At 45.8% G+C, this 15,245-nt stretch overlaps 1 protein-coding gene across 6 annotated transcripts in view; it reads left to right on the plus strand.

Annotated features, from left to right (window-relative positions):
* Positions 1-10,545, plus strand: part of LOC138514142 (uncharacterized) — a 197,729-nt gene extending 187,184 nt beyond the window's left edge. For all 6 annotated transcript variants that reach the window (XM_069629444.1, XM_069629445.1, XM_069629440.1 and 3 more), the window contains one exon: positions 7,864-10,545. In XM_069629444.1, coding sequence (XP_069485545.1) covers positions 7,864-10,201 — 2,338 coding nt within the window. In that variant the 3' untranslated portion in view covers positions 10,202-10,545. The remainder of the gene's footprint in view (positions 1-7,863) is intronic.
* Positions 10,546-15,245: the final 4,700 nt, after the last annotated feature.

Consider the following 15,245-nt stretch of genomic DNA (forward strand, 5'->3'; position numbering starts at 1 on the left):
TTCTCATTCTGAGTCATGGCTTCCAAATTCTACACAGATTGGTGACTTTTTGTTGAGTCGGTCACTCGTACGTTTATCTGTGGAAGAAAATGTGGATAAGGAGAGAACTATGGATGAGATAAGAAGGACTGCGTTTGGCTTAAATGTAGGGAGTTGCCTGGGTCCAGACGGCTTGCCTGCTGAATTTTATAGAGAAATGCCTTTGGAAATTCGGAGTCTGCTTAAGGATACTGTCAGGCATTGTAGAAACAAAGGGAGGCTACCTCCCACTCTTAGACATGCTACAATTTTGTTACTTTTAAAACCCAGAAAACCACCTCTGAATCCAGGCAGTTTTAGACCAATCAGCCTGATTAACTCAGATTGTAAAATTCTTTCAAAAATCCTGGCATAGGGTTAGAGAGTGTATTGACTATTGACAAAGCTAATTCACCTAAACCAAGCTGGATTTATAAAAGGTAGAAGATCAGCAACGAACATGCAGAAACTATATATATTTTTTTTTTATCAAAACATTTTATTAGATTTTCCAAACATGCATAAACATTACAAATAACACTGTGCATTGCAGGGGAAGGAAGAAAACCGAGGGTAAAACAATAAAGGGGGAGGAAGAGGGGTGGGGCCTCTGCCCCTTGGACCATCTAGTCTTCAATGAGGGATCAAAAGACAGGGAATGGAGTCAGTGGTCTTGTATTTGGATGCAGAAAAGGCCTTCGACTGTGTACACTCGGAATTCTTATTTAAGACTATGGGAATAATGCGTTTTGGTCCTAATTTCATGAACTGGGTGAACAGCAGAGGTGACGACAAATGGAAAGGTTTCATCAAAATTTGAATTACACCGGGGGACAAGGCAATTGTTGCCAATTCTCACCCTTGCTTTTTGTCTTCTCCTTGGAGTCGTTGGCAGTGGCCATTAGATCAGAAGAGAGGATTGTAGGGGTTAATTTTAATAGGATGACACAGAAACCTTGGCTCTATGCTGATGATCTTCTTGTAGTACGTAATATAGCAGCTTCTCTCCCGGTCTTGATGATCCTCATAGAGGACTTGGGAATGGTTTCAAATTACAAAATTAATTGGGCTAAATCAGAGGCCTTGCTGTGCTCTGATTTTTTTTTTTGTAATGGTTCTTTGCTGAAAACATGGGATTTAAGTGGTGCACAGAGAAAATGTATATTTTGAATGAAACCTGATTAGTCTGGATTGATCAAATCTGGGAGAACGGCATCCACCCTGTCCGCCACCACCTTGGCATAAAGTTTTACATCTAGATTTATCAATGTGATCGGTTGATATGATGCGCAATGTGTGGGGTCTTTCTTAGGTTTTGGGAATACCACCATTGTGGCCTCTTCCATTGCAGGGTATTTTCTGCCTCGTATTCCTAACTGGTTAAACAGTGCCGTTAGTTTGGGTGCTAGGGTAGCCCTGAACATCTTCTAAAAGATAGCCGTAAACCCATCAGTGCCCAAGCCTTATTAAACTGAAGCTTTTTTATTGACCGATTCACCTCCTCCTCTGTGATTTCTGCCTCTAGGTGTTCCCTGGTCTGCTGCGATATTTTATTGAGAGGTAATGTGTCACAGCCAATCATCCAGCGCAGAAGCAGCACAAATTCCTGCCTCCCTGTGATGGTCTTTGCACCTGGATTGTGTAGAACGCAGGCCACCGCGACCACCACGTTGAAAAAGGGTTAGGGTCCACGGGTTGAATAGGTAGGGGGAGTTAGGGAAACCGGGTAGAGGGGTGTAGGGTAGGGTAATTGGGTAGGGAATGAAAACAAGGGAAGGGTATGCTCCTCGGCTCTTCTCATCTGAGAGCCTCACTGCTTGGCCGTTGTGCTTTTTATGATGCTTAGATTTCAACACCAACTCACACTTTCCACAACAGCACACTCGCACTACACACAAGTTTGCACCAATGCTGTTGCTGAGGCGAAGCACTCAGTATGCTTCTGCACTGAGTTATGCCCCAACTGTAACAGTGCCTGGATTGAAGGCTGGTTCACCCCCCAGCTCTTATTGCTTATAAAATAACACGTGGCACCAGTGTCGCTTTCTACAACCTGCACAATGGTATATTGGAAGGAACCTTCTTTTTGCACATTACCACATGCTTACATCAGTGTGTATAAAACATACATTAAATACAAAATAGTAGCAACTAGCCCTGGTTTCCTGTGTGCGCTTGAGCGTCACGGCTCCGTAGTTCAAATCCCCTGTCATTGTGGCCGTCGGAATAGCGATATGCCTATCAAAAGGGGAAAGGCAATTAGTGTGCGCTCTACCGCTCGTTAGCGCCTTCACAGTTTTTCAGAATGCTGCGTTAGTTCGTTACGAAATCGGGTGCCAGTCCACATGCAGTTAGTATCCCAGTTCGTACTGCCTTAGTGGCTGTTAATGCCCTATGCGTTGTCTATCCCCATACTCAAGTGCCACTGCGGGAATTAGGGTCCCTCCCAACCGGGTTTCATGTGTTTAGGGGGTTTTGCTGCGCTCCCCTATAATGCATGCACTTATCTTTTGCTTTCGCAGGGCCGAAGGAGTCACTTCAGGCGAGGATGGGCACCGCGAGGAGTTTGTTTGCCAGAGCTCTTCTTCTTTGTGTCCGCTCGGGAAGGAAGACGAGCACGAACGAAGATTAAAAGCTCGCGCACGCGCGCTGGTGTGGGCGTCGCCCTGGGCTCGTGAGTTTGCAGGCTCTGTGTGCCTGACAATTCCTCCAGGCAGTTTCCAGGCTGCTGGGGCTGTATTGTCTGTAGGTCAAGGCTTGCTGGGGTGCGTGGTTTGCTCCCTGTGAGTCCCTTGTGTTTTCCTCCTGCGATGTCATCCTGCCACACCTAATGCACCTGCAATAAGGGCAGGGATGACATCTGCTGCATGTGATAGCCCCCACCACTCCTGCCACCTCCCAGCGCAGCCTTGGTTTGTAGCTTGCCTTATGACATAATGCATTTAAGTAAGCTTGCTGGTGGTCCCCGTCCAAGGCTTTAGATTTATAAAGGTTGGTATAGAATTCCGAGAACTGGCTTATACTATCCACTGTGGAAATACCCCCTGTTGATTTTTAATCTGTGTTATTGTCTGGCTTGGCCGTTTCCCTCTCTGGTATCTGGCCAGCAAACTATCTGCCTTATTCGCTTTAATGTAAAATTGTTTAGCCAAATGGAGTGCCCTTTCTGGTCTCCTAGTATATAGTGTATATCCATTTGCCCCTCATCTCATAATGCCGTGCTCTGATTGTGTGACATATGTCCATTATTCCCTTCAATTTGGTTTCCAATTCTGTTTCAAGTTGAGGCAATTGTTTATTCCTAGCTGCCCTCACTGCATTAAGATCCCCCCTCTTTACTGCTTTAAATGTCGCCCCTGCCACGTCTGGAGAGTCATTAAGTGTGAACTATTCCCTCACTTTGTCTCCCAATTCTCCTGTCAAAATCTTACCTTTCAGTAGATCTGCTGGAAATGTCCAGTGCCATAACATATCCGACTCGTTCCCTTGTTGCAAGCTGATTAAAAACGGGGCATGATCAGAGAAGAGAATGACCCCAACCTCTATTTTATTTATCGACCGAGTGGACCATGAGAAGCTCATAAACAGGCTAAAGAATGTTGGTGGTTGTTAGGGTGAAGCTGGACCGCTTGGATCAAATCAGAGTTGTATGGGGCAATGCTTGCTCTTCCTCAGAAGTGTTGAAATGCGGTGTGCGACAGTGCGCCTACCTTTCACTGTCTTTGTTTAAGATCTAATGCCAATCTCTCTACGTTTTACGGGATAAACTAGAAGTGTGTTTCACTAATTATGCTGACGACACACAGCTTGGTATCTAGCTGTGTGGAGTTTATGGGAAAGATACTGAGAGGGTAGCTGATTTTACAATGCTATCCAGAATTGGATGGCGAGTAATGGAATGTGCTTGAATGCAGCAAAGACTGAGTTGCTACTTTTTGGCTCATCCCAGGCAAGAGGGAAACTTGAGGATCCCTACACTGGGTTTATCATCGATTAACACTTTATCCCTACAATCGCAAAAGTGAAGAACTTGGGGGTTGTATTTGAAGCATCACTGAACTCGGATGCTCATATACAGAATGTCATCAACAAAACTCAGTATCAACCGTAGGTTATTGCGATTAGTCAAACCTAATGTCTCGGAAGCTAATTGTACGAACTTGGTCAGAGATATTTCCCATCTGTGAAAGGTACAGTGAGCAAAAAGCGTGTGCTGCAAACTCTCATCTCAGAACAGGTTATCATGCCATGTTCTTTCTGGAGAGGAGCGCCTGCTACCTTTTTTTAAATAAGAGCACTGATTAGGCCAAGGATCGACTATTGTAGTGCACTGCGTATTGGTGCTAGTAAGGGAGGCCAAGGACGTCTGCAGGGGCTGCAGAATGTTACTGTATGCATTGTGAGAAACGTGCATAAATACTAGCCTATCTCTGTACATAGAAAAATGTGCACTGACTCTCAGTAGAAGCAAGGATTCGCTTCAAGGCACTAGGATAATTTAATGTCTGTATGAAGGTACATATCCCAAGTTACCAGGTCAAGTGATGGAATACGTATGGCCGTTCCCAGTAGTAACTGGGTTAGAGGATATGGTAGATCCTTCCCAATTCAGGCAGCTCAAGCCTGGAACAATCTCCCGAAAGAAATACGTGTAGGACCAAATCTTCTGAGTTTTGGGAAGCAATTTGAAAACTGTACTATTCGAATAATTTAGGACTTCACTGTGGCCTTAATCCATGGCTTTTCTCCTTTCTGTCGTCTTCTGAGCCCTGATGCCTGCGGGCTCCGGCGCATTATAAATGGATAAATAAATCAAATGAAATATCTTAATATAAACTGCCCTCCCATCGCATATCGGAACCTGTGGTTACTGAATTTGCTTGCTCCTGCCTTCCCTTGTGACTCCCCGCCCTGTCACCTGGGCCCTCCTTCCCCATCCCCATGCGCCCCTGACTTTTGCTCCTCCCCATGCGTTGATCCGTGTCTCCCCCAAGAACCCACTGCCCCTTGTGCCTCCTCTTATCTCCCCAGAGCACCCCCCCTCCCTCAAGCACTTGGTGTGAACCAATGTTTCTAGTGAATTCAGGGAAGTCCTCCTCCTAACATTGGCTCGCATAACAACCTCAGAGAATGCGTGTAGGGCACAACTACTCCCTACAGAGATCCTGATCTCCCTCCCTAACTCTCTCTGTGGCCAGCTTCTGACCATCTATTGTGGTCTCAACAATGTAATCGGCAGCCTTCGGCTAAATCGAAGAGTGCCCCAAAGCTCCTGACATTATCATTTTCTTTTCTGGTCACCTTTTCCCATTCCCATGTCTTCCGCCTTATTGGAGCTCGCTTACCGCCCGGTGCTGTGCCTTGTTGATCTTCTTGGTCTATCGGCCTTCCCCTCGTCGCACGTCGTATTCCTGTATTTACCTTCCCATGTTCAGCCTCCTCTTCACGGGAAGGTCCATTTATATTTTACCTTTTTCTGCATGAGAGCCCTTGTCACCGGGCCCATCGCCTGCCGTTTGATCAACGTGGATTGGACAATGTCTTGAAATAGAAACATTTCCATGCCATTCACCTTTACTGTTCCGCCGTCCGCACAGCGTATAGGATCTGTTCCTTCTGGCTGTATCTTGACATTGCCACAAGCACATCTCTGAGTGTGGCGCTGGGCTTTCTCCTCTTAGGGCCCATCCTATGGATTCTGTCAATTGGGATTTCCACCCCCAGGTCTTCACCCAGGATGTCCCTAATGAAATGTTGCACCGGTTGTTTCAGATCTTTGTCTTTAACCTTTTCTGGCAGGCTGTTAATTCTGATATTTGACCTCTGCAAGCAATTCTCGAGGTCCTCACATTGGATATCCAAATTCTGAGCCACCCTCTAAGTTCTCCAGCAGCTCGTCACTCCTCCTGGCATCCTCTGCCAGTTCCTTGAGGATCTGTGCGCGCTCCCAGGCTCGCTATATCCCCCCTGATCTCTTGCAGCGATTGCTTCAGGTCTGCCTTCCTCGCTGTAAATTGATGCTTTAGGTCTTCTTTATTCATTGCCATGTCTGTAGGAGAGCGCATTGCCCTGGGTTCCTTTAGGTTGTTGCTGCAGCCACTCCTGGTCTCTTGTCCCCAGAAGCGATGAAGGCTCCCTTCCCGTTTCCTTTTCGATGCTGTATGGCCAGACGTCCCTTCTTTTCATTTGCCTTTGGGCATTGAGAGCTCTTGCCTGGGGATTCACCCTCCCCAGCTCAGCTTCCTTATGTCTCTTGATGTAACTATCACCACTCTGTGTAATGAGAAGGGGGGGGGGCACCCGCCTTCCCCAGCCCTGTGCTCCTTGTTTATCCTACCGGGATTCCGGTGGGGGCCTCACCTTATTGCATGAACCACTCCGGGGGCCCCTGGGCCTCATCTCCACTGCTGGTCCAAGGGGTTTGGGCCTGCTCCGCCTCCAGGCCTGGTCACTGCTGCTTGGGCACGGCCCCCCTTGATGGGACCCCATGGGGCAGTCGCTCCTCCAGGCACCCTTTGTGCGCTCAGATTTCTCAGCAGATTTACTTGCCGGGGCTCTTTTCCTGAGACGGCTGCACAGGGAGGCTCTGTTCCCCTGCGGGCGCCATTGCCGCCACAGGCTGTGGCTGGCTGACTGGTCTTCTCCTGCCATGCCGCCGACACTATGCCAAAGGTGGCCCCAGAGTTGCTCTCAGCTGGGGCCGACTCACCAACCGGGCCTGACAGCCCTCGCTGCAACCGTCCCCCCGCTCCTGTCATTGTCCCGCCCCTGCTGCTGGCGGACTTCCACTAGTGGTATTTCGCCATGATCCGGGCCACAGGCCTCTCCAAGCCGAGCCGCTCACTATTGTGGCACCCGAGCACCTGCAGGCTTGGTCCCTTCTGCTCTGGTGTTTTGCTATGTGAAGTCGGTGTCAGACTTTAGTCGAGCGAGATGCCTCCACGCCCCTCTTGTGAGGCACCGACCCAGATGGGGCTGCTAATTAAGTTTGCTTTGATTGAGGCCACAGGAGAGCCGAGCTCTCACCTTCACGGACTACCCTCTCCGTCCACCATCTTGGATCTCCACGAGACCAAGTTTTAAGGTGTATGTGTATGCCTGTTCTAATGCCACTCAAGGGTTATGGGGTTGAATGGGATGCTGGAATACTTTATTTCATGATTGTGCCTCTCACATAGTTGAACATGAGGGGCTGGACTGAGAAGACAGGAGCAGTTGTTAATAAAACATTAATTTTCTGTTTTTGTGATTGTTGGACCGCAAATCCTATATTCATGTTTATATACACGTTTCATAATGTTTTTTTGTTTGTGAATTTCACGTTTTTACCTAAGCTCAGTATTTGCCTCTTAATGTGATAGTTACTGCGTTAGAGCCTACAGAAGCAGGTTCTTCCTGCAAAGCGAAGCAGCCTTTAGTAGCAGACTTTTAATTGGATCGTAATACTAAACATATTGTCTATTTCAAACATCTGTGCCTGCAGCAGGACTTTTCTCGGCTTAGTTGATGAATTTGGACCCAAGAAGCATGGACTTCCTAGTACATAAGATGCTTTAGTGCCGATAGGCTCAGTTAAAAGCTCTCGTCCTAGATGATGGCCTTGTAGGGTACGCATATAGTGTACCTATTTCTGGAGCCATTAGTGTGAGAAATATACAAATGGTTTAGCGTATCTGGAAGACCCATATTCACTCTCCAGTCTATATTTACCGATCTTGATGTGAAACCCCCTGTATTGTGTATCTTCAAGCCCTTCAGTATTTTAAAACCTGTTTTATGCATGCCTTGAGGTGAACAACAATAGCTAACGTGCATCTAATTGTGTTTACTTGGTTTCCTTCTCAGGTCTGCAGCCATGGATTTCTCCTATACTCCCCTTAGTGATGCGACCAAAGACTTTAGATTTGACCAGATATGCCCTGATGGGAGCATGAAGCAAAAGCAGTCTATCACCACGAGCAGACGTTTGGGTCTCTCCGAGAGTTGTGGGTTTGAGAAGGATGTCTGCAGATCGGAGGAACGACCAGTCACCAGTAATGAGTTGAAACCCCTTTTGGCGGGTGCTCGATGTATATCCAGTGTGAAGGGGAGGCATGCCACTTCAAATAACTTCACATGTTTCCCAGAAGTCCCAGGGTGCAAGGAGCAAGGTAATTCGATGAACGTAACAGAGGAGGAAAATATCCTTTTAAATAGTCTGGACCAACTTCTCCAGCGTGAGGATTATGAAAAGAGACCCACCAAGGAGGAACATTTGAAAAGGAATGCGTTGATTGAGCTGCCAGAGAGCAGGGAATGTGAAAAAAGACCTACTATACTTTGGAGGGGTACGGAGGACAAGCGAGTACAGGGAAGAGAGGAGGAACAACTCCCCAGACATGATTTGAAGTCTCTTTCCGGGAGGGATGAGTTTGAAAAGAGAGATGCAGGTGTAAAGTATGAGAAGGAGGAACAGCTGATCAGTAGGAATGCAATACCAATTGCATCAGCAAGTACGACTGAACCTGCCTTTTCCCTCGAAATGGGAGCGGAGGTGACAACTTCAGCACCTATGCATATTATACCTCGAAGGAAACGACTGAGCAGCCAGAGTGACTTAGACCACATAAAAGCAGTTTTGAGCAACTCTTTGGGTGACCTTTCTAAAGCTCACAAGGAACTGACATCTGAAGTCCTCATGTGGTTTCAGACCAACTGCTATGCTCACTGTATTCTTAAGTACCATAGAGACCCACCCATCATGGAAAGGGCTCTGTTGGGCATTGTAGATCACACCTATGGGTTTCATGAGAACTGTGGGCACTGGTACGGGTATGACACAGATCCTCCATCTTGTATCTCTGACACCTTCCAGCCAGTGCTATCTGACCAAAGCCTAAAGTTGAAGTTGAACACCCTCTTCAGCAAACTTGCAGAGAATAGGCAGAAGGTAGCACGATTTAGTTCAAAGAAGGGAATGCAGTCACCTAAAAACCCCCTCCTGCTTACAGCCCTTAAAACAAAGAACTTGCTAAGTCCAAAGCCCCTGCGAAACAGATTGAAGGATGCAGGATATGAATATCTTTTCACAGAGACTACTAGCCACCGTGTTTATCAAACAAAGAACACAAGACTGAGCAGTGTGGCCAAAGAAAAGACAATTCAACGAGAAAGTTGTAAATTAGAAAATCCTAATAAACGAAAAAAGAAACGTATGAAGGAGAAAGCAAAAGCAGACCACTGTCTTCCATCTTTAGATGGTGGAGGCAGCTCTACAATTTCAGAGACTCCAATTAAAATGTTTAAACCCTCCCCAGAATGCTTTGTAGTTCACCAACCCATGATATTGGTGTTCTTTGACCTGGAGACCACATCATTGGCAAAAGATTGTGAAATAGTACAACTGGCAGCAATCTGTGGAGAGAAAACATTTGACAGGTACATCTTGCCAGTCAGAGGTATCTCTGCCGGGGCGTCAAGAGTCACTGGTCTCACAGTGTCAAAGGGAGTCTTGCGCCTCCATCAGAGCCTGGTGTATGTTGTGCCCCTGAAGAAGGTGCTGGTAGAGTTTATGGACTGGCTGAAGGACTTGGGGAAGTGCCTGCTGGTGGGTCACAACTCCAAGTCATTTGATGCCCCACGATTGTTGCTACAACTAGAGAAGAATGGCTTGGCTGTGACATTCTGTGACACTATTCTGGGCTTTCTTGACACACTGCCATACTTTCGTGAAAGTAAACCACATCTAGCTAATCACAGACAGGAAACTCTTGCAAAGGAGCTGCTGAAGGTAAAGTACAATGCACACAGGGCTCTGGATGATGTGAAGATTCTGCAAACACTTGTAGAGAGGTATGCAGACCGTGCTGATTTGGCTAAGCATGGCTTCTCTGCCACTTGGGCATATGAAATGATGAAATATGATCTCCAGAAGCAAGAAAACCTGAAAACGTTTAGATTGCTTGAAAAGAAAGACGTTCTCTCTAAAGGATTATGTGAAAAAATGGCAGGTTCAGGTCTTCGAGAATATGATTTGAGAGTAGCTTATAGCCAGGCTGCATCCCGTGGTGAGCAAGGGAAGGATGGTATAAGGAAGCTATTGACAGAGAGAGACGACAAAGGCAAAATCCGCGTCACTAATCAGGCCAAAGTGCTGGATCGCATTGCTGCTTTTTATGATGAAAGGATGAGTTTGGGTCACTGACATTACTATAGATTGCGATGTTTGGATACAAATGGTGCCTTAAAACATTAACTTGAACAATACAACTGAATGAACGAAAATATATTCAAATGTGCCTACCTTGTTAAGTGTCCTATAGTTCATTCAATGGGGTCTGCAGGCATGAGCTGTGTATGGGTAAAGTGGATGAGCACAACCTATTTTACAATTTCTGTATTTTAATGTGTGATTGAATGGGGTTGTGCGTATATAAGCACTTACTTGTACTGTGCTTCCACATCATGTGGCAGTATATTTTTGCAATGTTTATGATGTAGATTTTAAAGAAATTTAATGTATCCTATTAATAAATGTTTCTAAATACATATGAATAGCCTTGCAATATTTATGTAACTTCTGATTAGATTGTTTTTTTCACTTCATAATCGCAAAAAATTGTTGTACAAAAATGCAGGCAGAAGGCACCCCTGATTTGATTTTGAGGAAGGAGAATAGCCTATTGCATTTGCTGCTGCCAGTGGGGTTTCTTATATATTGCTTAAATGGAAATGAGGCAAAATGAAATAATGTAAAGTGTCTCAACATACATTTTACAAGATGTTTGCTGACATTTGTACTAGAGGGGCACCCTTAGAATGGGAAGCAGAGGTATATGTGGCCAAAAAAAGTCCTTATTAATTGAGCGTCTCTGTATTGATCAGCTGCTGTCATACTACAGTAGTCTTTCATCTGAGATTTCATTAGAAACTAAATTTGCCTCTTGGAATTTCCTCTGCCTTATTCCATACAAAAGGAATTAATTACTGGAAAGGTTGAACACCTGACAAAATGTAGGTTTCATACAAGAAACGGATGACAAATCAAAAGTTCACCTTGCTGCTTCATGAATCCATTCTACCTTGCATCTGCTAATTTATTGCCTTTGGTAAGTCATTGGCCTTCATGACTACCAATCAGGTTGCAGATCCTCTTCTACATAGACCTCCCCCATCTTCGGAATTGCACTACAATCCTCATCCTCCCAGTTCCTATCCTCTGCTTTTGACACTGTTCCAACAGTCTTCTTCGGCATCAAACACAGGGCCATTGGGTGACTCACATCCTCCCTCATGGGAGAGGGAGACCAATGACGAAGGCCCTTCTCACTGGCCCTTTCTTTTCTGTCTGCTATCTCTAACTGTGGGGTCTCCCTAACGCTCCATGCTTTTCCTTTTGCTCTTTAACACTCCCATCTCACCTCATCGTTCTCTTTCACCTTTCAGTCTTATGCGGATGACACGAAAATGACTGTCAGGCTGGGATGTGACTCTTCTCTAGTTCCCCAACCTGATTATTACATTGTGCCTGCCTGGTGTCCAGGCATGTGTGTTTGATAACAATGTGTATCTTCATGCAGGACTGGGACTTTTTTTTACTTTTCTCTGGCCTTCCTCTATGGGCACTCTGATTGCTCTGGTTCCTACAGCCTTGTATCTTGGGTTAATCTTTGAGAACTTACCATCCCTCGCTCCTCAGGTCCCAGAATTATCTCGGGCATCTACTTTCCAGCTGCATATTTGAAAGTACTTTATCCCTTTTTTTTTAATTTTATTTCGCTCACAAGGTGGAAAGGACTAGGCATCTGGTCCGCTGAAAGTTGGAGCATTGTAATCGCCTTTGCCATTTCTGTACCACCTGGAGGTCATGCAAAGTAAGATCACCAGAGTCATCCTTGGTCTTAGACTCAGTGACCACCACACCACCATGTCCTCAAAATCCTTGCACTGGCTCCCAGTTCTCTAGGCTTAGGCTTACTTAACAGGGGCTTAGAGTCTGGATACTGCCAATGTAAGGGGACTAAGCATTTTCTGACTGGGCCCTTAGATCTTCTGCTGTAAGAGGAAAATATTTGGTGGTAGGATAGAAGCTTTGGTGGTGCTGTGGCCTGTCTCTGGAACTCTCTTCTATGGAAAAAAGGCTCCATCGATGCAGAAAAGGACTGAAGAATCTTCTGTTGGAATTATTTTACACTTTAGGTTGGACTGCCTACTTCACCTACACCTCATCTACCTTCTCTAGGGTGGCTTCTGATCAGTTATACCGCAAACAGGGATTTGGTTTGGCTTTTATCCTTAAGTGTGGGCCTGCATTTTCCTCTCATCTCATGTTTCCCGTTACATGTTGCTGTGTACTTCGTTTCCGGGATTGTAATGCTTGCTGTTAATGCTGTCGTGACTGTTGGACTTCATACCTGCCCGCTTTTCCGGCGTCCTTTCGTTGACCTGTTCTGTGGATTTGTGTATGTGTCCTCCTTGCATGTACCCTCCTCCCCTCCTCTTGGCACTCATCTGAGCTGAATGTTGGAAGACTGTGAAGGTGAGCACTTCCCTCGCAATTTATGGCACTATGAAGTGACTGGGTTTCCAGATGACGCCTTATAAATCCACTGTAATTAAATATAAGAAACCTGGACAGCTGCCCAATAAATCTGTTTGCACAGGTTTTTTCAAATCACTTCAGTCTACTATGTAATAATCTGGACCGATGATTACATATCAAGGTCAGCAAGAGCCTATCTCCCAGAGCGACAGATGGTGCAAGGCCCTTACACCTGCTCTGATGGCTTCTAAGTGGCTGAATATTTGAAGAGGTTCGTGTTTCATTTTCCAGTTTTAAGGACACATAGCTAGTTTTGGAAAACACTACGTTTCTAAAAGCAGGCTTCAGACGGACAGTACAAGATGCTTTTCATTAGAGTTTTAAGCACATCCCTGGGTTTGTGCTTGGGCAGTATTTGGGCATATACCTTAGCCACTGTTTGGACAAAAATCCCAAAGTTAGGATGAGGCACTGGGTTTGGGACCCAGTGGGAAGTCATGCTGCATAACTGCAGCAACGACGCCATGACATGGTGTGAATTGCGACAGTTTGGCTGTATCAGGAACCAATTTGACAATCGACATCCTAGTCCTGATTTTTTAGGGGAACACATGTTAAAATGGAGACCTGTGTCCTTCCAGGTCGTTAGAGTTCCCCTTCAAAGCTGGCATCCTAATAATTCCTGTTCCTTCTAGAGTAAAAATGGATGCTATAACAAAAGTCCACTGTATTGCAGTGTGTCTGGCCTACTATTAAGACATGGTGTTCAGCAGCTCTTTTCCGCCTGCTGATTTTACTCACCTGTGATCTCATTGTTGTCCCTTTTTTCTTGTTTGGGTTTTGCCCTGGTCTCAACTCTATATTCAGCATATTCTTTTTGTCCTGTGCCTTTGTGCTGTCTGTATGTTTGACTGCATTTCCCGAGTCTGTTATTATGCTGCCTGATAGTGTCTCTTTCCTCTCTACGTCACCAGCTCCTCTGCTCAATGTGCCTTCCTCTGGTAATCCAGTCATTTCTGGGGGCTATTGGGTGGCCGGGGGAGGGGATGCCCTTTTTCTTTCAGCTGACAAGAAGACTAGTGTTGAGCTGAAACCTGCTGTTGACACCTCAACACAGACGTGCATAACCTCCCTACAATGGACTGTTCGATTACCCAGCACCACATGTGCCAATGAGTGAATTAAATGTAAACATACATCCCTAAATTGAATAACCACTCAATAAAGGATTGGAAGTGGGACACCAAAGGGTATGACGGTGGGTATCCCTTTTCCTGCAACACCTTTTCCAGACACACTTTCTCACGGACAGTTCATCAGGAGCCGCAACGGACTAACACCAGAACCATATACTTGACATGTCCCAACACCCTGGTCCGGCAATGTCAGACAATTACTAATCATTACACAGGTCTGACTCCCCATCACACTACCCCCCCAGGGATAAAAGGCAGAGCACAAAAGCGCACTCTGAGCGAGGAAAAGCCCACAAGGATGCAGCAGTTCCAAGGTGGCGATTTAACACGAGGAGAAAAGGCGGCAACACCGCAGAGGGTTGCAAGGAGGGAAGTATCCTTGATCTCTAGAAACCATTACTTTTACAATCCTTGGAAAGTTTGAAACCTAAGACCGGGAACTGAAACTGAACAAGCCTACACAGTGCATCAAACGCATTTGGGGTGCTCCCGTGTCGATAACCAGGCCGGGAAGAGCAATTGCCACCGTGGCACTGTCCTTGGCTCCTGCAAGAAAGCCGTGCAAGTAGAAGCCGCACAGCCAGTCGGAGAATCTGATAGGAAATCAGCTTGTGTTTGAGCCAAGGTTGCAACCAGCAACATTGTAAGAAGAAATCCACCAAGGACAGTGTTTGAAGCGCATGTGTTGAGAGGCACGAACAAGTGGAAACTAAACCAGTGAATGATCAGATACCATGTACAGAGTGGCCCGGCGCAACATGGGTGCTCATTCAAAGGTCTCTGTTAGGTATCAAACTGAATGACAACTGCATTGTAAGAAAGGAACTTTGTATCAAAGTGGTCATGCAGCGGTCAAGCTAAACCCTGTGCTCTTTCGAAAGGCTTCGATAGTTTAAAGTAAATCCAAATTGGTGTGAGCCCGGCTGAGGGAGAAGAATTTTTGTTAATGAAAAGGAACGGAGTCCGACAGAGGGGGTCCAGGGTGAACCATGACTCACCCGAGAAAGAATTCTCTGACCATTGGTTAAAAAAGGTTCTAATCTGAGGGGGATACATGGTGTACACCCTACTTGAATACATGTGAAGGGATCAGAACGTTTGCATATTCTTTTTTGCACAGCAGGCCCATTTTGAGTCTAGAGACTTGCAAGGAGTAAAAGAGGCTTCGACCCAGAAGGTCCTGCACTGTGAAGATTGAACTGTATCCTCGTGTCACAGAAGACAGAGTGCTCTTTGCTTGAGTGAACTGCCTTGCCCCGTGCTGATAACATGGGTTAGGGAGGCCAGAGGCCCAATTATCCTGACTTATAATTTTTTGAACACTTCTTTTTCATGAACTTCACCCCAAACTATTTGTAATTTAGTAGTAAGGATTGGCAATAGGTTTTTTAGTACAGGCCCTTTTTATGTTGACAAGACTCCACTAGGACGGCCTTCTTTATTATTTGATGGTTGTAGCTTGCGCCCATCTTTAGCTTTGGGTTTTAGATAGGCATTTATCACACCACTGC

Source organism: Ambystoma mexicanum, chromosome 12 (assembly GCF_040938575.1).
Source record: "Ambystoma mexicanum isolate Mex_15411 chromosome 12, UKY_AmexF1_1, whole genome shotgun sequence".
Taxonomy (NCBI): domain Eukaryota; kingdom Metazoa; phylum Chordata; class Amphibia; order Caudata; family Ambystomatidae; genus Ambystoma; species Ambystoma mexicanum.